This window comes from Drosophila simulans, chromosome X (assembly GCF_016746395.2).
Source record: "Drosophila simulans strain w501 chromosome X, Prin_Dsim_3.1, whole genome shotgun sequence".
Taxonomy (NCBI): Eukaryota; Metazoa; Arthropoda; class Insecta; order Diptera; family Drosophilidae; genus Drosophila; species Drosophila simulans.
In genome coordinates, this window is record NC_052525.2 from 21,965,907 (window position 1) to 21,988,429 (window position 22,523).

General features: G+C 39.9%; 3 protein-coding genes across 3 annotated transcripts; 1 reads left to right on the top strand and 2 right to left on the bottom strand.

The window, feature by feature from the left end:
* The first annotated feature begins 1,349 nt into the window (after positions 1-1,349).
* Positions 1,350-1,985, top strand: LOC6739644 (nuclear envelope phosphatase-regulatory subunit 1 homolog). Its single transcript, XM_002076503.4, has one exon. It carries the CDS (start codon positions 1,535-1,537, stop codon positions 1,904-1,906), a length of 372 nt encoding a protein of 123 aa, XP_002076539.1. The 5' UTR covers positions 1,350-1,534; the 3' UTR covers positions 1,907-1,985.
* A 6,321-nt stretch (positions 1,986-8,306) lies between these two features.
* Positions 8,307-10,444, bottom strand: LOC27206759 (farnesol dehydrogenase). Its single transcript, XM_016182569.3, has 2 exons — positions 9,740-10,444; positions 8,307-8,545 (listed from the first exon to the last, which is right to left on the bottom strand). Exons 1-2 carry the CDS (start codon positions 10,313-10,315, stop codon positions 8,378-8,380), a joined length of 744 nt encoding a protein of 247 aa, XP_016040377.1. The 5' UTR covers positions 10,316-10,444; the 3' UTR covers positions 8,307-8,377.
* Positions 10,445-10,966: 522 nt separating this feature from the next.
* LOC6740335 (farnesol dehydrogenase) lies at positions 10,967-11,967 on the bottom strand. The gene is made up of 2 exons (XM_002077168.4): positions 11,362-11,967; positions 10,967-11,251 (listed from the first exon to the last, which is right to left on the bottom strand). Exons 1-2 carry the CDS (start codon positions 11,935-11,937, stop codon positions 11,084-11,086), a joined length of 744 nt encoding a protein of 247 aa, XP_002077204.1. The 5' UTR covers positions 11,938-11,967; the 3' UTR covers positions 10,967-11,083.
* Positions 11,968-22,523: the final 10,556 nt, after the last annotated feature.

Genomic DNA, 22,523 nt, shown 5'->3' on the forward strand with positions numbered 1-22,523 from the left:
TCTTCAAACAGATGTCATCTACACTGAATTTAGTAAGCATTTGACTACATTAAGCATTCTTTTCTAGTAAGGAAACTTGATTTAGTAGTTGATCTTCTAAATTGGATTTTAGGTAATCTCCCTCTTTAAAAGTTCCCTTTCTTGTATTCTCCGAGTCACATCCCGTGTCCCACAAGGGAGCCACCTTCTTCCGCTTTTATTTTTTTACCCTATTTATTACCGACTTTCCTTTAGTAGTAAGTACGCATGTTAAATAATGCCTCCAGCATAAGGACTTTTCTTGCCAATTGGACTTTTCTAGATAACTTTCAAATATGGTGCGGTGATAACGTACTTATCTTAAGTGGCTTCAAGTGTAGTTTATGACCAATACACACGATTTTCACTCTAAGGGGGTGCTCCTTGGACAGAAAAAAAACGAAGAAAAATCGAAACCTTATTCACTTTCGATAGAAATTTACAAGACTAATAAAATTATGAAAATATATGCAAGAACCCAAAAAAATTCAACAAAAATATATGCAAAGGAGTGGCGTTGATACAGTGTTTTCGGCAAATCGATAAAAATGTACAAGACTAATAAAATTATAAAAAAAAATAATATCAAAATATTTTTCAAAAATGTAGGCGTGGCAGTTTTTGGTTTTATGGTGTTAGAGTGGGCGTGGCAGCATGGGGCAACAAACTTGCGTCTTTGTCTCTAGAATCTGTATGCTGAATCTCGACCTTCTAGCTTTTATAGTTCTTGAGATTTCGACGTTCGTACGGACAGATCTTTACATGGCCAGATCGACTCGATCCTGATCATATATACTTTATATGGTCAGAAACGCTTCCTTCTGCCAGTTACATACTTTTCATAGGACCTAGTATACCCTTTTACTCTACGAGTAACGGGTATAAACATATTTGCATATAATGTTCTAACAGAGATTATTCTAATGTATTTTTTTGGCCGCATGTGAATATCTCTTGTTTACTCTTTAGGGTTTCAATGATTACGCATTAGCCGGTCCATGATCTTCTCTCTGGTTGCGATTTTGTTCTCCGTTTATATGGTCCCCGTGGGAGACAGTAGCTTGTGGGTGTGAAAACAATCTTAACCATAGGCATAACTTGTATCTTGAGGTTTAATCGTAACTCTGTAGCTTTTATAGTCCCCAAAATTTCGACGTTCATACTGACGGACGGAGTTACAACTGTGGGCATCCAGATGAAATATAACAATATGAACATTTATTTTTAATATGCTCGGATAATGCATTACAAATACTTTCGTTATTTTACAGTCTCAATGTACTTTTTAGAGGAAACTAAACACACAGCACTCGTTCGTTGAAAATCATATCATTATTACTTTGTCATTTTCTTCAAACAGATTTCGTCTTTAGCGAAAGAAAATTATTATCCTGTCAGTAAAAATTCTGCAAATGATGCGGGCCCACTGCTGTTTGTAAATAATTAGTAATTAACGGGACAATCAGCATTGCAGCGCCCAGAGTACCGCTTTAGAGTCAGCTCCTTCAGTAACAGAATGGATCACACAGATCAGGAGGACCTGCTGGCCTTCGAGCGTCGGCTGGCTGAGGTGGTAAACACCGAGAAACGGAGTTCATTTCGCTGGCGCTTTGTCCTGGGCGCCATCTTCGCCTGCTCGGCGATCAGTGCCTGTCATTGGGTTCGGGATGCCAAGGAAAGCGAGTCGGTGGTGTTCAAGATACTGTCCAGTCACAGCGCCTTTGCCTTCTCCCTGGCAACCATATGCCTGCTAGTCTTATATGGAGTCAATCACGCCGCCAAGCAGGACCCCAGCATCCTGCGTGACACCCGAGAAATGCTGTCTCCGTTCCGTCTTAACATTGATAACCAGGGACGTCTCATCCTCGTTCCACCGCAGACAGAGTAGCTGAATATACATCCCCAAAAACACATTCTTATTGACTGCGTTCCCAGTTGATGCCAGTCAAATAAATGATCCTCATAAATTCTAGGGTATTTGTGGAAATGTTAAGTCGGACTAGGTATTGCACACCATAATAAATTTCGAGAGGTGGCTTCTTGAAACTAATTGTTTGCGCTGCCAGCTTTTTGCCAGCTTAATTTTCAATTTAAGGCTCAGCTTTACTTTTGGAAACGTTATAAATTTTATTTCAAGTCAATTTGCGCTTAGACTAGCGACAACAACAAAAAAAAGCTTCGCTGACAACACTGCTTAGCGATCAAGAATCGAAGAGTGGACTTAAAAACGACCGCCGCTGATATTAGAATAGAATAGTTATAGTTGAAATAACATTGTTTAGTATTAAGTATCTACAGAATTCGACTGTGCTGTTAAGAAATTGGCTTCGATTGGAGTTGGCTGCTGTCGACACTATGTAATCGTTTCTGTTATAATTCCGTTCTGCTGTTCGCTCTGCAGTTAAGTGACTTAGTAACATTATACGACTTCGACTAGGACACACAAACATAACCCACCAACACTACCTAAATCCCAATTCAATACCAACTTGTCCGTTTTGCCAAGGTGATATTTCTGTAAGCCACATATTAAACTCATGCCCATCCCTCCTACAAGCCAAACACGATATATTTAACAACACCAACCCTCTAGACCTTCTTAGCAAACCCAATCCAGATAACATACAAAAACTCATACTTTTCCTCAAAAAAAAATAAATTATACCACAAAATCTAAAAACAAAGCAGGCAATTGTACATAACAAGCCAGCAATTAGTTACCAATTTAGATATTAACTAAATTAAGATATAATAACATTGTAAATAAATATAGCTGTAAGCCCCGTAGCTAATGCTATACAATCTAAGTTAGTCTAGTTTTGTAAACTATTCTATCTATCATAATAAAAAAAATAAATAAACATTCGCTTTCATAACTTAAACATATCGCATCGAAGCAGAATCTCGCTCGCTGTAATGGAATGTACAGTATATTTCGGGAATTTTATTTAGGCGTAGAATCGAAAGTGAAGTGTCTAATGAAATATTACACATAGAGCAAAAGGGTATACAAGATTCGTAAAAAGGGGGACATGTATATATATAAGATTATACTGTTCGTATAAAAATATAGAAGGTTGAGCTTAAGCGCGCAGATTCTAGAGAAGTAGCGCAAGATTTTTTCAAAACGTTGCCATCCCCAAAACTGCCCCAACACTTTTAAAAAAGGTTTTGATTTTTGTTCATTCAATTATTTGTTTGATATGCCAACAAATAATGTTTCCCAGATCTTGACAGACATTCTGTCGTCTTGGTTAGTGATCCCAATCAAAAATATAAAGTTTCGTTCTGATTTTAGTGAAGCCTACGAAGTGCATAAATTCAAACATTTGTCTATGAATATATATATATATAATACAGCCTGGCTTCATTGATATTTCAAACCCTATTATAACGGTTATCTGACAGTCGTTGTACTCGTAGTGTCCTTCACTGCTGCTATGTGGCAGCAGCAGAGATGCAACTCAGAGAGCACAACTCATCATAACCCGCCAGTGGTGAGGAGGCAAGTACACTCAGCGGTAGAAGCGGAGCGGGTCGGAGTGCGTTGCACGCATATGCAAAGGCTACGATTATGTATGCCGGAATTCATGGAGTTTTAAAAGTTTCAAGCCCATAAGCCACAATGCCCACGTCTCACACAGCTTGACATTTATTATCAGGCGCTCGCCGACCCACTGCGCCGCTTTGTACACCCTAGCAAAGGGTATTTTATTTTTTGAAACCCCTTGAGTTATATTATCTGTCTACTATTTTCTCTCTGTATTCCCCATTAACACGGGGAGTACGAGAAATATGAAAAGTAGCCACGGCAGCGAAGTCCTAGATCGGTCTGCAATCAGATCCGAGTACTTGGTGTCTTTCGTCAAACTCATTTCGCAAGTGTTTCTGGCGAGAGCTTAGTAGGGTAGGCAAACTCTTTTATTTCACTATTTCGGGCCGGAGTAAATAAGTGAGAGATATGTGACGCCGGGTAGGAAGAAGAATGAGGGTCGGAGTTCGTTTGCGGTCTATGGCCGTCAACGGGCCCGGACAGACACATTTGCATGCCCGGTTGGTTGTCCAGCGTACGTGTTGCTGAAGGCCTTTTGATTTCGCCAGCAGGGCTTGGGCGTAGCTCGCATATTACCAAGTCCGCACACGTTTCTGGGAAATAAGCATTTTCGCTAAATGTTTTGTAAATGTTTCCGCTTACAACTTTATAATTAATTGACGCTGCAAAGAGCGGAAGCGGAAAAGCGGAGCCTTGAAAGCCCCGCGCAAATTACGCCAGTTAAGCGGCTTGCCCATAGCGATATGACTGAGGAACTCCGGTGGGCCATCCGAAAAGGGGCTTATAAAGGGCACGGGAGCCGATGGAGAGACGAAAAACTTTAATTGATTATCCATTTCATTACTTTTAGCTGGGTCTCAAAAAACGCAAACAAATAGTGTGTGCATGACAGTTTTCGGCGGCTTAAAGGCGTTAGAAGAGGCGTGGCCAAATTGTCTTTGGTATACCGATAGCAATTAACAAAACAAACAAAAATTTCCACTGTCACGGCCATACTGTTATGTTTTGAGTTTTCTTCTTGCCAATTTTTACCTGCATACCAAAAACATTTTGGCCATGCCTCTTCTCGCGCCTTTAATTAATTTAAGTAATCTCATTAATTATATACTTATCTGCCTCATGCGCAGTCCGTTTTCTTTAAAGTTAATATAATAACAATTTCATGAAAATTGAAAATATACATTTAAATCCTCACAGTTTCAAAAATCAACATATTTTTCAAAAGTATGGGCGTGACAGTTTTAGCCTGTTTGTGGACGTTAGAGTGGGCGTGGCAAAAAGTTATTTGGCAAATCGTTAGAATTTTACAAGACTAACAAACATATGAAAAAATATCTCAACATTTTCCCGAAGTGTGGGCGTGGCGGTTATGGGCGATAAAGTGGCAAAAAGTTCCTTGTCAAATCTACAGAAATACAAGACTAATAAAATGAAAATAAAGACTAATAAATTAAATGAAAAACATTATACAGCTATAGAGTTTCGGGTGAGACTCAAAGTTGGCGTGGTAGGCATCCTCTAATATTCGAAGCGAAGGTAGCCCCGAAAGCAGCGGTGCCCACTCAACACTCAACACCTGGGTGAGGTAAAAGTTGACCCAGGGCTCCACTTTTGGATCAGCCTGAGGGTCCTGCGTGTGTAGAGCACCTGGGCTGTTACAACGCCCGTCAGCAACCTCCGATTGCCTCGCTTTTGACCTCTCGTGTTTGGAAGCCTTCTCGACAGAGACCCAGCAGTAGCTCTGGCCTTTTTGTGGGCGTACTCGCGGTGTTCTCGGAACGAAAGGCGGCGTGTCGAGCATGATTTTATCAAACGTTTCGACGTCACTGCCCCCAACTTGGATGCGTGCTGCCTCCTGCTCGTGATAAGGACAGAATCCGTTTTTCGACAGCCTTGATCACTGTGTTTACAGCTGCTTCAGCGGCGGACAACTACTTTGTGACCACTGCACACTGTATATTATACTATATATTATGAAAGAGCATACATAAGGGACACGAAAACGATATTTAAAAACATGTAAGTTGCAACACTGCATTTTTTATGCGATATCAAATTCATATGTTTGTTCAAGCAAAATTGGCGCGAAGCTTTTACCCAACTTTGTGATTCTGTTAAAAATACACCTCGTATCCAAATATTTTCAAATAAAATGGAACATAAGCGTCAAGGTATGATTTATATATATTTATTTACTGATCTAGAATTATGTGCTCCATGTTGTAATTGTTGTTGTCTTTGTTAACGTCTTATTTTAAGCAAAATATAACTAAAGTGTTCGGCTATTGTGGAGTAAGAAATGATTTGTGCCAACTTGTGCCAAAAACTAATAACTAATGTGTTTACTCAAATTGTAATTAAATTGATGTTAGCAACGCCTTTTGCCTAAGTTTGCCTATGCTCTTTATATTTTGCCGTTTAAGACAAGTTTGAGATTAGCCGATCGGTTCTGCTGGATGAATGGATCAAAGGAGATCGAAATGACAAAGCCTTAGTTGACTGGCTTGTTGGCGAATTTAAATTAAATGATATTACTATTGACGAGAAATTGAAAATCGCTAAGCAAATCAGAAGCTTTCACCTATGTATAATGAAAAATCTGGCTAAATGTAACCGTACAATTGAAGCATTTGAAAAAAAAAACTCCAGTTGGCCTTCATCCAACCAAGTCGCTTCAGACTGTCCAATGGGACGACCTCGACTCTCTTACAGTGGTGCAGGATCACGGCTCAAAGGAAAAATAGCAACGGATCTGGCTAATATTGAAGAAAATAATACAAGTCTTCTTGTCCAAGCAGCATCAATTCAGCCAAAAAGGAAAAAATGGGCGATACTGCTTTTTTATTAAGGCAAACCATTTCAACTTCAACTGCATCCACTGAAACTAGAAAGAAAGTGGGAATAGCAGACCGATGCTCGTCCATGACGCTGTTCAACGCTTGGGTGCATGAAACTCCCACAAGGGGCATCAGGTATAACATGATGTGTCGTCGATGATCATCCCATGGTACCAATTAGGGCTCGGGGGCCCCCCTTTCGGCTCCGACAAGGCCGGACTTGGGGACACCCGATGTTTTTACCAGTTTCGGCTTTTCAGCCCGGGACTGGCAACCCGTTCGCCGCTCCTTGGTGTATCCTTTCCTGCCGCGTTTGGAAGAGACTGCCAGCGTACCGCATACACAGTCTCATTGTCTCTCGCGTCCGTGTTACTCCAGGGACATCCCAAACGCCATTTGTGCGTCTTATTCCGAGCCCACTGAGGTCTCGCAAATCCGCATATAGGAGGCTTAACACGTGTTGCCAGTCTTCACAATCCGCACCTCATAGACACGCGGGTCAATCATACGGTACCAAATAAATGGACCTCTGATGGATGCCTGAGGGCAACCTCGTGTTACCGGAACAGTCACATCATCATACCTGCTGACTAAACTTGCACTCCTGCCAGAGAAGACGCTTCTCCACAAGCTGGTCCTTTGAAGTCCGAATCGAAGATCCCGATAATATATTGTGCCGGGCTGACAGCAACAGTGCTCACAACGTGTCTCCGAGCACACGGCTTTTTCTAATAATCTTTTATATTTACATAAAGTTCAAAATGGTATGATTATATTTAAAAGAACTTATACAAATGCATTGCGAGCATGAGTTCTACAAAATTTTAAGGACACCAGAAGATTACAATTTTACGGCAGGCTAACTTTTTATACCCGTTATTCGAGGAGTAAAAGGTTATGCTAGATTCGTTGAAAACTAAGAAACAGGTAGAAGGAAGCGTTTCCAATCGTATAAAGTATATACATATATTTTTCGAAATCCCAGGAACTATACAAGCTAGAAGGTAATGACTAAGCATTTTTGAATATTTTTTCTCATTTTATTCCCCAATATCTATCGATACCCCAGAAAAATGATGAAATTTCGCGTTAGCATTTCCACTAGCTGAGTAACGGGTATCTGATAGTAGAGAAAGTCGACTATAGCATTCTCTTGTTTTTATTAATTTCTCGGTAATTTTATTCGTAAAGTAATATAATATGCAATCACTACCTCGAAATGATTAATTTTCCTTGGACTGGAAGATGCATGCGAAATTAAAGAATACGCAAATTAGTTAATTAAATATAAGGGGCGGGGCCACACGCACAGTTTTTGGGATTGTCATTGATATGGTCTAGTGTAACAACATAAAGCTCCGAAAATTCTCTCATGGGCCTGGAGATCGGTGCTGGATAGCGGTCCATGGGCCTCAGGAGATTTCTCTTCAACGGGTAAGTGTTGGAGGCGGCGACGCCAGTGTTGGCCATCACCCTACACGTTGACTCAATTTTGATGCGATGCTCCCGTCTTAAAACTTCCTCTTTACACTCGGCCTTGGTGTTTATTTTAAATTCCTTTGTTCAACACATATACTATAACTAGGTAACAATTTGTCGTACAGCCTCGTTGGTAGTGGAGATTTGGACGCAGAATATGTCTCCTGGTGTGCTTCTTTACCTCAGATCTTGCGGTTTGGGGCGCAGTCCTTCGTGGGAGAAGCTCCTTGGCTCCCCGCTCCAGTTCTCCAACAGGAACCTGCCCAGCAACTCGGCCTGTGTGTGTGTGTGGGGTTGGACGCTACTATACTACATTTTATGTCAAACGCATACGCTTTCAATGTGGACAGAGGCGTTTTTGTGGTAGTGGCTGATGTGGCGTCACCTGTTCCAAACATCAACCCCAACTAAAAACTATACGCAATTTCAGTCACTTTATTGGCTGCGCACGACATTTTTAACATTATCGTAATGACATTCCGGGACGGACTTAGAAGGGCTCTCCTAACGGCTTAATGGTCAGCTCGTGCACCTGGACATGTGCCGGTGTGCCAAGCGCGTACATGATGCCCGCGGCGATGTCATCCGGCTTAAGCATCGGCAAAATACCGTAGCCGGCGGGCAGAATCTCCGTATCGGTCACACCTGGAGTGATGCTCTAGACGAAACAGGAGATAAACAACTTGTAGACTTGTTGTTTAAAAAAGAGTTTACTTTCTTAGTTGATACCCGTTAGTCATTCGACTTATGTACATATACTTATACGTACAAATAATCTATTCAAGGAATTTGTTTTTAACAGCACAACCTTATAAAAATTCGTTAATCATAAAATTTAAACTTTACACCACCAAATTCACTGATAACAAATTTTTTCATATCAAAATATCGAGTTCCCCGACTATCAGATACCGGTAAAATGATAACAAATTAAACATGAGAGACTGCTATAGTCGAGTTCCCGACCATCAGATACCCATTACTCAGCTAGTGGGAATGCGAACACGAAATTTAATAATTTTTCTGCGATATCGATAGATATGGGAATATAGATGTGAAAAAACTTAAAAATTTTTTAAAAGTGGGCGTTAGAGTGGACATGGCAACATTACTAAACAAACTTCCGCGACGTCTATTACTCTGGAATCAGCATGCTTAATCTCAACTAGCTCTTATAGTATCTGAAATCTCGACGTTGACGGGGGACGGGCGGACATGACTGTGATCCTGATCAAAAATATATATATGTATACTATTTGACCGAGAATAAAATTCGCTATGGCTATGGCTATAGCTGCAAGTAAATTCACCATTATTATTTGTATGAACTATTAACTACCATAGCTATTAAACAACATTCACCCCTTTGCCTTTGTTTCTTAGCATGGCAGTTTAGATCCCAAAATTTAACGTTTATAGTCTACCTACATAGTGCACACTGTAGTGTGCTCAAAATGGATGTATCGATAGCTGCGCCAATTATGTAAATTTTGAAATAGCCATAACGAGAAGTTCCTCCTAATTTAAGTACCTTCCCGTTTTCGGTCATGCAAAATGATCAGCCAAATGTGACCAGGAATTAGATGAGTGTGCAACACTGACTGTTTCCGTGATTGCACACGAGCTCCACCTAGCGTCGGTTAGAATATTTGCTCGCAAATCTTTAAAGAAGTGGCGCTAAGCACTACGCTTGTAGGCGTCAAAGTTTGTGTAGAAACTTTCTTACATTTGCAAAAAAAACCGTAAGGTTTTAACAGACATTCGGACAGACGGAAGGACAGAGAGATATAACAATTACGTCTTACAAATTGACCGATAAAGGCTAACAAGTTTGATCCTTTTGTGCACTTACTGTGACCTTAATCTTAGTCTTGAATCCGCGCAGCTCCTGTCGCAGGACTTCCAGCAGGGCCGTAACCCCGTGCTTGGTAAGCGGATACATGTTAAGCACCTGCAGCTCGTCACCAGGTGGATTGATGATGTTACGGCCCGTTAGGCTGTTAATGAGCACCACATGGCCATCCACCTCACGTTGCTGCATTGAGCGAAAGGCGCGGCGGGTGCAGATAACCACGCCCATCAAGTTCACGTTCAGGACCTGCTGCAGCTGCTCCAGCTCCAGGGTGAGAAGTTGTCCGGGGTTCAGGCATCCCGCGTTGTTCACCAGGATGTCACAGCCGCCGAGCTGCTCCTCGATCCAGTCAAAGGCAGCCGTCACCGAGTCCAGATCTCCGACATCGCAGTGGATGGCATGCAGGCGGCCCTGCAGCTCCGGCGGCAGTTGTTCCTTCATGACCTCCATGCGGTCGACCCGCCGGGCCAGACCCACAACAATGACCCCTGCACTCACCAATTGGCGTGCCACTGCAGCTCCTATCCCGGAACTGGCACCCGTGACCACCGCCACGCGATCATGCCAGCGTTCCATCCTTAAGATTCCCGACGAGTATTACGATTGCTGTGCGTCCCAAGCAAGGTTCTCTTTGAGTATTTTGGCTGTTAGTAAGTATTCTTCCAGGCCAGCTCCCAGGCAATTCTATTTCGCAACTGACTGCAGATGGCACCCGCGCATCCACTTTTATACCCCACATATCGGCCTAGCTTGGCAATGCTAATAAAATATTTAACATCGACCGTCCCAAGCGCGCAGTTCACACGTGAGCTGAATAATTAAGTGAATACGCGCATCTATGGCGCATTTTACGGGGTAATTAGGACTATAGCGGGTCGCAAATGTAATAGTCGATTTGAAATAACCTGGTCATAAGAAGCTAAACGTATATATATCCCAATCAAAGAAATGCCAAAATGTTTATACGTATAACAGGCGTATAGATAACACAGACGGACGCGTATGGAAATAATAATTTCAATTCACATTATTAACATGATAACATGATTTTTTTGAAATCAAATAGTCACGCCATCTCCAAGTTCTGCGGATGCACTTTGTGCGGCATCAAAAGTGTTTCACTTCTACCTTTTAATACACAAAATGTTTGTAATATGGTGCAATTTTCCCGATTATCGTCAGAACTTATCACAATATATTTCAAAGATATTTCAGACATTGGATCCGTCTATTTTATTTCTGTTTATTTCAATCCGCGAATAATTCAGTTAGGAAACCAAGGGCAAAGACGTGCACAGCATAGTTAAATATTTAGTAGTCAAAGTGGAGCAATGCAGGGGTGTCCTAAAAGGGTTCGCCCAAGGGCTTGATGGTCAGCTCGTGCACCTGGACATGTGGAGGCGTCGACAGAACATACATGATGGCACTTGCCACATCCTCCGCCTGTAGCATAGGCAGCCTTTTGTATTCCAAAGGCACTAGCTCTGTGTTTACCAATCCCGGACTTATGCTCTGTAAAATAGTGTAGATTAGAATGCCTGTCTAGCCACTTTTGCCCATAATTCGATTGTGAATAATAACTTCCTGATTCATTTGTAGTCCATTCATTGAACCATACTCACCGTGACCTTGACTTTGGTCTTGAATTCTCGCATCTCCTGCCGAAAGAGCTCGGTAAGAGCGGTGATCGCATGCTTGGTGGCCGGGTACACGTTGAGTTCCTGCTGGCTGCCGGGCAGGGGATTGAAGATGTAGTGACCCACAATGCTGTTAATGAGCACCACATGACCCATGGACTGGCGCTGCCTCATCGATTCAAAGGCGCGCTGGGTGCAGTAGACCACGCCCATAACATTCGTCTGCAGCACCTGCTGCACAGTGTCTACCGACATGGTCAGCAGCTGGCCACCAGACAGTTTCCCGGCGTTATTGATAAGAATGTCCACGCCGCCCAGATCCCCCAGCACCGCGTCGAATACGGCGTTTACGGATGACACATCCGAGACATCGCACTGCATGATACGCAATCGAGATCGTCGATCCTCCGGCAGCTCCTCGCGCAGTTGCTCCAAGCGGTCCAGTCGACGGGCCAGGGCAACCACCATGACGCCAGCGGAGACCAGCTTTCGGGCGATTTCCGCTCCGATTCCCGAACTGGCTCCGGTCACCACTGCTACGCAGTTATGCCAACGTTCCATGCCGGCGACTGTGAGTCAAATAAAACCTCCCACGTATCTGAGTCAATAGACAGCTTCGGATTGAGGGTGATCAGTCTATATCTCCACACAGAGCGAAGAGTGTTAGTTAGTTACTTCTATAATCAATTTAAAAATCATTTTTTTAACGTTAAAACTTCAAGCATTATCCCGGTAAAAAATTAAAATTCAAAAATAATTTATCAAATTTTTTTATTGTGATTTTATTGTTTCCATACAGTGTTTGTGTTCTTCATGTGTATGACGTATTCAATTACCGCCAAACCGCAGATTGAAACGCAACCATATCGTATCAGATCAAGTTAAACCGCATTTCAACCCAAATGCTTGGATCACTTAGCAAATTTCTATGCTCGTCACTCGTAGATTAAAGGCTTTTACTAAATTAATTGAGAAACATGTTAAGGGCAAACGAAGGGGTTTCTATCAAGTGTGCATACATATATGTACATCATAAGGACCAAGGCGGTATATATCGGTGCGTTTGTCATTATGGCTCTCACATGTTTTGACTTTTTTTTAAATGTAAGGTAAATAAGTATGGACATATTTGCAAATTTGTTGCAAAACATTGACACGCCACAAAACGCCCAAAACAAAAAAAGCATTTTTTTTCTCTCTTTTTATTTACAATCTGTCCTAAAAAAGTATGACAATAAGTTAATTTTATAATTATTCGTAGATTAACAGAGGCAGTAGTAATCCATTAATCCCTACTACATACTCTATGCAAAACATGTTTTACTACTTAATACCCGTCTAGGAGATCTAGCACGTGAAATCTTTTAAGTCTTCTGACGTTGTTATTATTATTTGCCAAACTTAAGGCTAAGTTATTTTCATGTGTTCTTAGTCTGTCTATATATTTTTTACCAAGTTTTGCTACGTCTCCTTTAGCATAAGGGATTCCTAAGTCTTTATGGATACATGCATTTGAAATATAAAATGGAGCATTACCAATTTGTCTTAATATTTTTGATTGGTAGCGTTGTAGAATCTCAATATTTGAGTTGCTGGCAGAGCTGTATGCCATAAGTCCACACGGGCTTTAGTATAGCTTTATATCAACGGACTTTATTTTCCCGAGAGGTTGCAGAATTTCGGCCAAGCAACCAAGTCATCTTCACTTTTTTAATGTGTACTCCAGCTTTTATAAAGTGCAAGGGCGTTTCATTTTTTTGTTGCACATAAAAGTGTCTACTGGTTAAGTATGACTTTAATAATAAAAAATATGGTAGTAACAAAGACACTAGAATAACAAGATGCGTAACGGCCATACAAATTTTTGGCACGCGATTTTTTGGCCGTGGCTCTAGAGGTGGCTCCAGGCTCTCTTGAGTTTTTGTTCGAGAGAGAAAGAGCGGAGAGCGCTACAGCAAACAGCTCTTTTCTACGCATACAGTGATAGCATACAACTGTATGTGTGCATACGTGTGCTCATGCATTGTAAATTTGACAAAATATGCCCTTCACCTTAGAAGTTCGTTGACTTTAAATCTATATTATTTTTGATTAATTGGCTCCATGCGAAAAATTCTGGTTTTGTCTTGCCTTAACGTTATTATTATTTAAATAAAGCTTAGAAATAGTAATAGCCGAATCTATGTACATCACAAAATAAATTTCGAAAATGACTTTATATTAGAATACTTGTCATTAGGGTATTCAGCTTGCGGCGTGAGAAAAATTAATATGGCAATGATTGTTGAGTGCTTGTGTCCGCACTTCGTGCCTGACGATATGACTTTTGCAACGAACTGTTTTCATATTTTTATTTATTTTATTAATTTTTAGTTTCTACTATATATTATTATTATGAAATATTATTTTTATTATTTATGAATAAAATTATTATTTTTTTATGAAATTAAAAAATAATTATTATTTTTATGAAATATTTATTTCATATTTATTTATTTATAATATAAATAAAATAAAAATAAAATATAAATATGTAAACGGTAGCTAATTCGAGCGGCGATCTTAACAAACGAATTTTAAAAATTTTAAAATTATAATAGTCAGGGAATTTTTATTTTATTTCATCATATTGCTACGAAATTGGCCACAACTCCAAATATGTAAATTCGTTTCTTCGATCAGAATTGATTTCGGCCCGAAAATCGTCTTCTAGCACAACACGCAACATATACGCATTCTCGTCTCTTGTTTTTACTCACACAAGCAAGCAAATTCTATTATTAGATTTCTTACGCTCTCAGCGTGAGCGAGCGGAAAGAGAGCAAATTTGGCCTTCACCAAAAAAGTGGCTGCATAGTGCCAAACGAATGTATGGCCGTTACGCATCTTGTTATTCTAGTGTCTTTGACTGTACTGTATGTCACTACTATTGGAGAATGGTCTGAGCTTAGATCAAAACTTTCCATTATTCGCATGTGCGATTGTGGGATTTCAAAGTATGCTACGAAGTCTATTAAGTCTGGTATCTTTCTACTATCAGTAGGCCAGTATGCAGGCTTGCCGGTTGAAAGTGTTGTTATGCTCTTGTTTACGATGCATTTGTACAGTTCACTTCCCTTCGAATTTAATAATTTGGAGCCCCACCAGAGGTGCTTAGCATTGAAGTCGCCTCCTACTATAAACTGTGGTCCAAGTTTTTGAAAATCTTCTAAAAAAAATTGCTTCCTTGAGAGCAAATCTTGGGGGTAGATAAATTGCTGTTACAGATACATTTATATCTTGACTACATAGCATTTTCTCTAATGCTGTTCATAATAAGCTGCGCCACCATGAGCTCTGCCCGACGGTGGTCAGCTCTAATTACATCATATCCAACAACCTTGATATATCATATGATTTGCTGGTGAAGTGTGTCCCGGAAATTAACATAATGTCAATTTCATTCGTTTTTATAAAGATGGATATTTCATTTAGAAAGCCCATTGGCATTCCATATTCCTAGGTTAAGATTTACTTGCATAATTTGTTTACAAGTAACATTATCATGTTGAGTAAATTATTAGTAAGTTCAGACTGTTCTAATAGTTGCTCTATTCTCTGTGTGTTTGTTTTGCCATTTCCTGCAGCAATTTTGGCATAAGATTGATAATCGTTACTTTGTCGGCTATATGTTGGTTTGTTAGGCGGAGCAAACGATTGCTGGATTCCTCAATCATTTTTACTCTGGTCTCTATTGCTATTCAGGGACTTTAGATTGGTTGCTGATTTTTTTGACAAGAGTTCCTGGTAAATTCTACACCCTTTGTAGCTGGCGGCGTGTTCCTCCACATTTTGCTGGTTGTTCTGTATTTTTCGGGCAGATGCTGCTTGGGTGTCGAGAAGAGCATTTTACACAGCGGTACGTTTTGCACAATATGATTTAGAATGTCCGAGTTGCTGGCAGCGATAGCATTGAACGATTTCATTGGTTTTGCGGGGTGGCTCTATAGTGACATTAGCGTTACCTATGTGTTTTACATTATATACAGATGTGTTCAAAAAAATAGCAGTGCGATGGTAACTTAGAAACACAAATGTATTTCTCCATGTCCCTTTTTGGAATCCACTTTTTTTTCCACTTATTTTTGTAAAATGGAATGTATAGATATAGAAAAAAAGAAAATCCCGTCAGTTTTTCATGTTATCCTTTTTTTATTTACATTCTTGAGCAAATTCACCTCTTTTAGGCTGTTCATAAGAATAGCAGTCTCTGGTTTTGTCCATCGTAAAGTCTCGAAATGATCAATATTTTCTGTAAAGTGAGTTTGGTTAAGTTAATTCGTATATTTTAAAAGGCAATAAATTAAAAAAAAATTTTAAAAATTTTTTTTTAGTGGGTAGAGTACACCACTGCTCCCAGGAGAAAAGAATGTTAATTTTTAAGCTTAGAAAGGAAGGAAAAACATATAAGGACATTCAAAAAACCCTTGAATGTTCTGCCAAAATGGTATCCAATGCCATTAAATATGAATGGAAGCCCGAAAACCGTGGTACCATACGTAAAACCACAGATATAAAGGATCGGCGCATAGTTCGTTACAGCAAAGTCTATCCTTTTGCATCCTTTAGGGACATAAAGTCTGAGCTGAACTTGGGAATAAGCGACGTTACTATTCAGAGATGACAACTGAATCAAAATTTATGGGAGAGGAGTTCACAAAAGGATCCCCTACTTAGCCCTAGGCATATTACCACCCAAAACACCCACTGAAGACTTTCAATCATGGTGGACCTAAAATCCTGGTATGGGATGGTTTTTTTTTACAATTTTATGAGTCCATACCATATGATTTATGGTATTTTAGACCAAAACGCATATGCAAATATACTTAGTGATGTCTTACTGTCATATTCTGAATATAATATGCCCTTAAAATGGACATTCCAACAGGATAATGATACGAAACGCAGAAGCAAATCGGCTAAGAATAGGTTCACCCAAAATAGAATAGATGTAATGCCGTGGCCAGCATCATCTTCCGATTTAAACCCGATTCAAAACCTGTGGGGGGACATTAAACAATATGTGTCGAAGAAATCCCCGACGTCTAAGGCTCAGATTTGGCAAGTTGTGCAGGATGCATGGTCAAAAATACCCCCCAAACGTTGCCAGGTCCTGGTGGACTCCATGTCGCGTGGGTGTAAGGCTGTGCTGGCTAACAAAGGCTATCCAACCAAGTATTAGGCCCTAATTAACACATTAAAAAGAAAAACTAAGTTCGTTCTAAGTCAAGTTGATTTTTTTTACTATTTTTTCATAGCACTGCTATTTTTGTGAACACCTGAATTTCTGCCTATTATGTTGTTTTAATATATATTTTCGAAACTATTAAAGAAATAAAAGTGAAACTTTTGCTAAATTGTTTGAAATTAAATACTTAACGATATTATAAAAAAAATTTGACCATTAAAATTGTAAATCATAGGAATTTTTTAACTTAAACTCGCAGGTCCCAAGCACTGCTATTTTTTTGAACACAGCTGTATGTCTTGTACATGTTCAGTGGCGTTTTGGTCGCACGGCTTTTAATATTACTTATGTTTCTAACAATATGACCTTTTGACCCTACATCACTTTAAATATTATTCAAATTTGTAGAAAAATGCAAGTGCTTAATAACAACTCTAAATGCTCTGTCTTCCTTAAGCTGGTATGTGTGGTACTTCACACAATCAGTATTAAGTGTTTTGACTAATTTTCTGAATTCTTCAATACCTTTAACCATTACCCGTACGTGTCCATTACGTTGAGTCTTATAATAGTAAAGTTCCCTTTTAATTTTAGAATTAAGATAGGCTAGCATTTCACTTATATCATTGACGTCAGACAGAATGACGTAGCAGAATCAGTGGCGCTGTCTTAAATTTCCATTTCGAGATCTTCGTTCTTTTTATCTTTGTTTCCTGTTTTGTCGGGCAACCCGTCGCTTAAGAAGCGAATTTATTTGCGCTGATGCTTGCTGAATTGTCAGATTTTTTTTTTGAATTTGACAGATTTAACATACTATCTAAGCTAGGCAAACGAAGACTTCGAGTTTTTTTGAACAGATTAAACGATAACTTGTTTATATCTTTAGCATAAGAATTGCATGATCCATTCACCATTCACTGCTTGAGTCACTCACATTTTTTTTCTCAATGCAACCACGCGCACTACGGACGTTTCATGTATGAACATTAATAATAAACTCATAGTTATACTATAATAATCTGTGTTTAACTATATCTCTAGTAATCTGAATAAATATTCGTTCCAGTAGTTGTGATTGTGCATTTTTGTTATCATACCCTTTACTCGTATTCCGTTGATACGCTCAAACCATTTTGAGTCACACGACTTCTAACTTATTTTACCATTCTTATTAATATTTGACTATTGATTTAGTCAATTTCTATTGATATTTGGACATTTCTTCCCCACAGTAATGGGTATCTTATTGTGGCTGAAACCATAGCGTTCATACTTTATTTTCGTACGCATTATTTTAGTAATGTTAGCAAGCTGCAATGCAGTGACAAAATTAGTTGGAAATTTTTTGGAATGCGTTCCCAAAAATCCGACTCAATAGCTAAATCGAAGTTGTATGGTTGTATGTATGGTAATGAAATATTGACGAATTCGAATTCACAAGTCTGTCGCAGCTGCAAACCAGGCCAACAAAAACAGAACGGAGAACAAGAAAAACAACAAGGTCGACAGCTGCACAAAAGTTCCCCCTTGAAATATAAATAAAAATCAATTTAAGGCGTATTTTACAGAAACTCAAACAGAGCGGGAGCTTCGAAAAAGGGTGGGCAGATGCGAAGGGCTGAAAAGTTCCATGGGGGTTCTATCAGGGTGTGCCACATTCGCAAGCAAATTTCGGAAATAGTTAGTTATGCACAAAAAATGGCTAGGATTGTACACACACTTTTTGTTACACCGAATTGAATAGTTGGTAATAATTTCGAAGAAAGCTAAAAATATTTTTCGATCCATTAAATTATTAATATTACAAAATATACATACTCCGCAAATGCAGAAACTAAATAACTACCTAACTACCTTATATTTTCAAATCAAATAAGTTTTCGAGCTGGGAAAAAACATATGAATGTTTGTATGTTTGAGCCGTGATTTCTCGCAACTCCAGCCCCACAGACACACGTGCTATTTGCTCACGTGTTTATGGAAATTGAGCAACGTATTTCAAGTATTTGGAGGAAAAGCGCCATCTCACAGCGCAGTTTATTTGCCGACTCTAGACGACTGAGGGTGGAGAACGCAAAAAGAATACGCATACAGATTTTACTGATTACGTATTTGCCGAGAAGCAGGGAGCAAACAAGGCGGAGTGGGTGCCTTAAAGTTTTCGGCAAACATGGATCTATTAGTCGCATTAGACTCGCCAGGATGCGCCCCTCAACCGAAGTGTCTAGTCCGGAGTACGAAATGTGCGGTGTCCAACATCGCCGTATCTCCTACATGCCGCCGAGCCAATGGTCAGAGTTCAATGCCGAGCATGTGCATATGCACGTGAATATTGGAAAACCAAAAGGACTTTTCTGAGTGCGACCCATGCTGTTGCAGCGAGCCGTGTGGGTTGTGCAATCAATCGGTGGTGGTCAAATGGTGGTGGTCGTGGAGAACAGTGGGTCCATGGGGCGCCTCAGCCGACGGCAACCTTTTCAGCACCTATGAGAAATTGTGACTTTTGCTATCTAAACGAGGTGTCTTTGGCTTTACCATTTAGCTGAAATCGATTGATTGAACGCCAATAATTATTTTTAAACTAGCTCACCGTCATTTAGGCTGATATCATATCAGGAGTCTCGCGTTCTCCAACTCAACCTTGCCACTTCAATTTTTTATCTAATTATTTCTTGCTTGTTAACAAACATGATGTTTTGGGAGACTCTATTGTTGGCGGCATCCCAGGGTGCATTTCGGAACATCTGCAGCTGGGGCTCCTGGTCTCGATCGATCCTTTCGTTTTCGGCTTTCCTGTTCTCTTGTGCTCCTTGTTGCATCTTCTGCTGCTCCGGCTGTCGCTGTTCATAATTCAAAGTTTTCTATGCTAATTCGATCTCCGGGAAGATGGCGGTGTCCTTGGCTCCGGCCACAGAAGAGTGCCGGAAATTTATGCAGCCGTGGCATATGCGGTGTCCTTTTGAAAAACGAGTGCCTGATATTCAAATTGGAAAAAAGCAATTGGAATGCGTATTGTGAAATGCGGAGTCCCAAAACTGAAGGACCAGCAGGCGACAAGTGAAATTTGCAGGGAAACATGCGAAATTTGCATTTGGCCTGACCCTTGAAGGCGTCACCAGCTGTTTTCATTATGCCAATTTGTCTTGGGCTTTCCACTTCCCAACATCCCTCTGTTTAATTATGTAAGCAGCTGGCGGGAATTCCGACCCCTTGCTCTCTCCATCCATGCTCTTGTGTTCCATCGGCTTTTTAAGCTGGTTTTTGCTTCTGTTTTCTGGTCGAAATGGCAGACATCCAGGTGCGTGTGTGGCAACTAACTCTCTGCAAGGACGGCAACCACTTGGCGTTTTGGCTGTTATGACCACCTATAAGCCGGCTAAAATTGCCAACAATCCACCGCCTGCATTAATGTCCCAAGGTATGCAGAAACTTTGTGTTCTTCTCTCACGCGAAAACTAAATGATTGATTCAATTTTAATGCTTATCGAAATTAATATTCCTTTGGCGGACTCAGTAATTAGTTATAGTCCAGTAGTTGCCAACTGGGCCCGGATATCCTTTCCAGTTTCGGCTTATGATGGCTTCTTCCGTAGCTACGATTTGGCCGCAGTCCAGGATTCCTCCGAGTCCGATTTTAAATGGAGGATTTTGTTTTTATTCCTTCTCATTCTATGCCCGCATTCTACTGAGTAAGAACGTGGGTATATTTTTTGTGCTTTAATAACTCACCCATGGACATTGTTGCCCTCTCTGAAAGCCCAGATCTTATATTCACAAACAAGCTGATTAGATCTGTAGCATGTGTCACTTATTCAGCTCATTTATTGATTCATATTGCGGCACGTACATACCATGTGGTATGTGGGCAGCGTAACTCTAGACGTGAGGGAAAAATAGTCAAATGACCATCGATCGAACACCTCGGAGTAGACGTGACAAGAAGGTTTTTGGCAAATCGACAGATTAATAGATTAATCAAGACTAATAAAATTATGAAAAAATTTCGAAAAATGGTTCAAAAGTGTGGGCGTTGCATATTTGGGCGCTTTAGAGTGGGCGTGACAACATGGGTCAACAAACTTGCTGCGTCTTTGTCTCTGGAATCTGTATGCTTAGTCATTACCTTCTAGCTTGTATAGTTCCTGGGATCTCGAAAAATATATGTACATATGTATATACTTTACACGATTGAAAACGCTTTCTTCTACCTGTTTCATAGTTTTCAACGAATCTAGCATACCCTCGAATAACGGGTATAACAAGTTAGCCTGCCGTAAAGTTTTAATCTTCTGGTGTCCCTAAAATTTTGTAGAAATCCTGCTCGCAATGCATTTGTGTAAGTTCTTTTAAATATAATCATGTAAATATATGAGATTATTAGAAAATGTCGTGTGTTGAGAGTTATCTTCCAGTGCAAAGTAACTGACTGTTTGAACTATCAATTTGCTGACTGCCTTTTGCTTTTCCACACGTGTCCGAGGGCTGAATCAATACGAACAACTTCAGGCCGAAACAGGTGCTAGGAACTAGGAGAGAGTAATACAGATTGAACCACTTGAGTGGTTTACAGATAACGAATTTATTCACTAGTGCCCTTTGCCATGTTGCACTCAGTCACGTCAGCCATTGCCATTTGACATTTGGAATAACACAACACAGTGTAGAAGCTGAACATAATATTTTATGAGGAATCCAGGCAAAATCTCCGCTCTGGACATGTGTGCGCTGATTATAGAAGTGGATGGATGCGAATGATAAATGGCTTCAACATGCAACCAAAAACTGCAATCAGTCTGGATGTGGTGTGTCAAATTATAAAGAAATAATACAAGAAGCCCCGTGATGCTTAACTTACGTAAGAACATACATACCTACATACATATGTATGTGTGTTTATACGCATCTATATATAATATAATAATATAATAATAATAATGTATAATAATACATACATATGAAGACAACCTTTATATGTAGCAGATGATAAATGAAACCAAGGGCAAGGGCATTTTCCTCCTCTTTCGCTTTTAGATACGTATGGATGTATATTTTTCATAAGGACACTAAGTTTGTTTGAGGAGCAAGGCGGAAATACGGGCTATTAGGTGCCTTGAATGAGGTTCGGAAAGGATCGATCGGCAATTGCCCACTTTCACTCCGCACAAAGAAATATACAATTTTAAATTAAACATAGTTACATTTATGATTTTTCATTTGTTTCAGGGCTTACGAATAATTGGCTTATAAAAACTTTAAAATAAGTCTATTTTGGTTCATTTTCCTTACCGTGGAATTAATGTAGCATTGCTGTGGGCTTGAATGCTGACTGAATTAATGTTTACTACAAATGGTACATAATGGTACAAATGGGTGTAGTGCGCTTGATTTAAACTCTATCTAATATAAATATTATTTCCCATTATTTTCATAACTCTTAAAGTGCGCCGGGAATATAAGTAAAAGTTCGGCGAGATTTGATTCTAACCTCCACCGAAATCACGGTGGAATCTACCTTAAACAATTTTCTTTTAAATTTGGGTGCCGTATTTATTTTTATCTGTATGATCAAATTTGGCTTACCCTCGTCTAGGCACCCAGTTTATGCCATCACGGCTAATACTCTCGCCGTGCATCTGCAGATTGGAGGCTGCCGCTCAATTAGTGGCTAGTCACCGAGAGGTGGTCACCTGTCTCAAGTTGGCCCCCAAAGCCATCCCCCCTTTTGTGCCGCAATACATATCAACACAACAACAACAATAACTTGGATCAAGCCACTAAGGTCTTAATTAATAGTTCCACCGCGATCTTTGAATTTTTCCCATTGTCGAATGTTGGCCGAAATCAGGGCCTTCTGATCTGCTCTTAATTAGAAATCATCGTACATTTTTTTATATCTATTTTTTTATATCTGAATACG

What these genes read in the sequence shown, in the direction of transcription:
- LOC6739644 (XM_002076503.4), top strand. Translation starts at nt 1,535, where the DNA reads ATGGATCACACAGATCAGGAGGACCTGCTGGCCTTCGAGCGTCGGCTG.
- LOC6740335 (XM_002077168.4), bottom strand. Translation starts at nt 11,937, where the DNA reads ATGGAACGTTGGCATAACTGCGTAGCAGTGGTGACCGGAGCCAGTTCG. An exon ending in AGACCAAAGTCAAGGTCACG is followed by an intron (nt 11,252 to 11,361) that starts GTGAGTATGGTT and finishes ACTATTTTACAG; the next exon opens with AGCATAAGTCCGGGATTGGT.
- LOC27206759 (XM_016182569.3), bottom strand. Translation starts at nt 10,315, where the DNA reads ATGGAACGCTGGCATGATCGCGTGGCGGTGGTCACGGGTGCCAGTTCC. An exon ending in AGACTAAGATTAAGGTCACA is followed by an intron (nt 8,546 to 9,739) that starts GTAAGTGCACAA and finishes TGTTTCGTCTAG; the next exon opens with AGCATCACTCCAGGTGTGAC.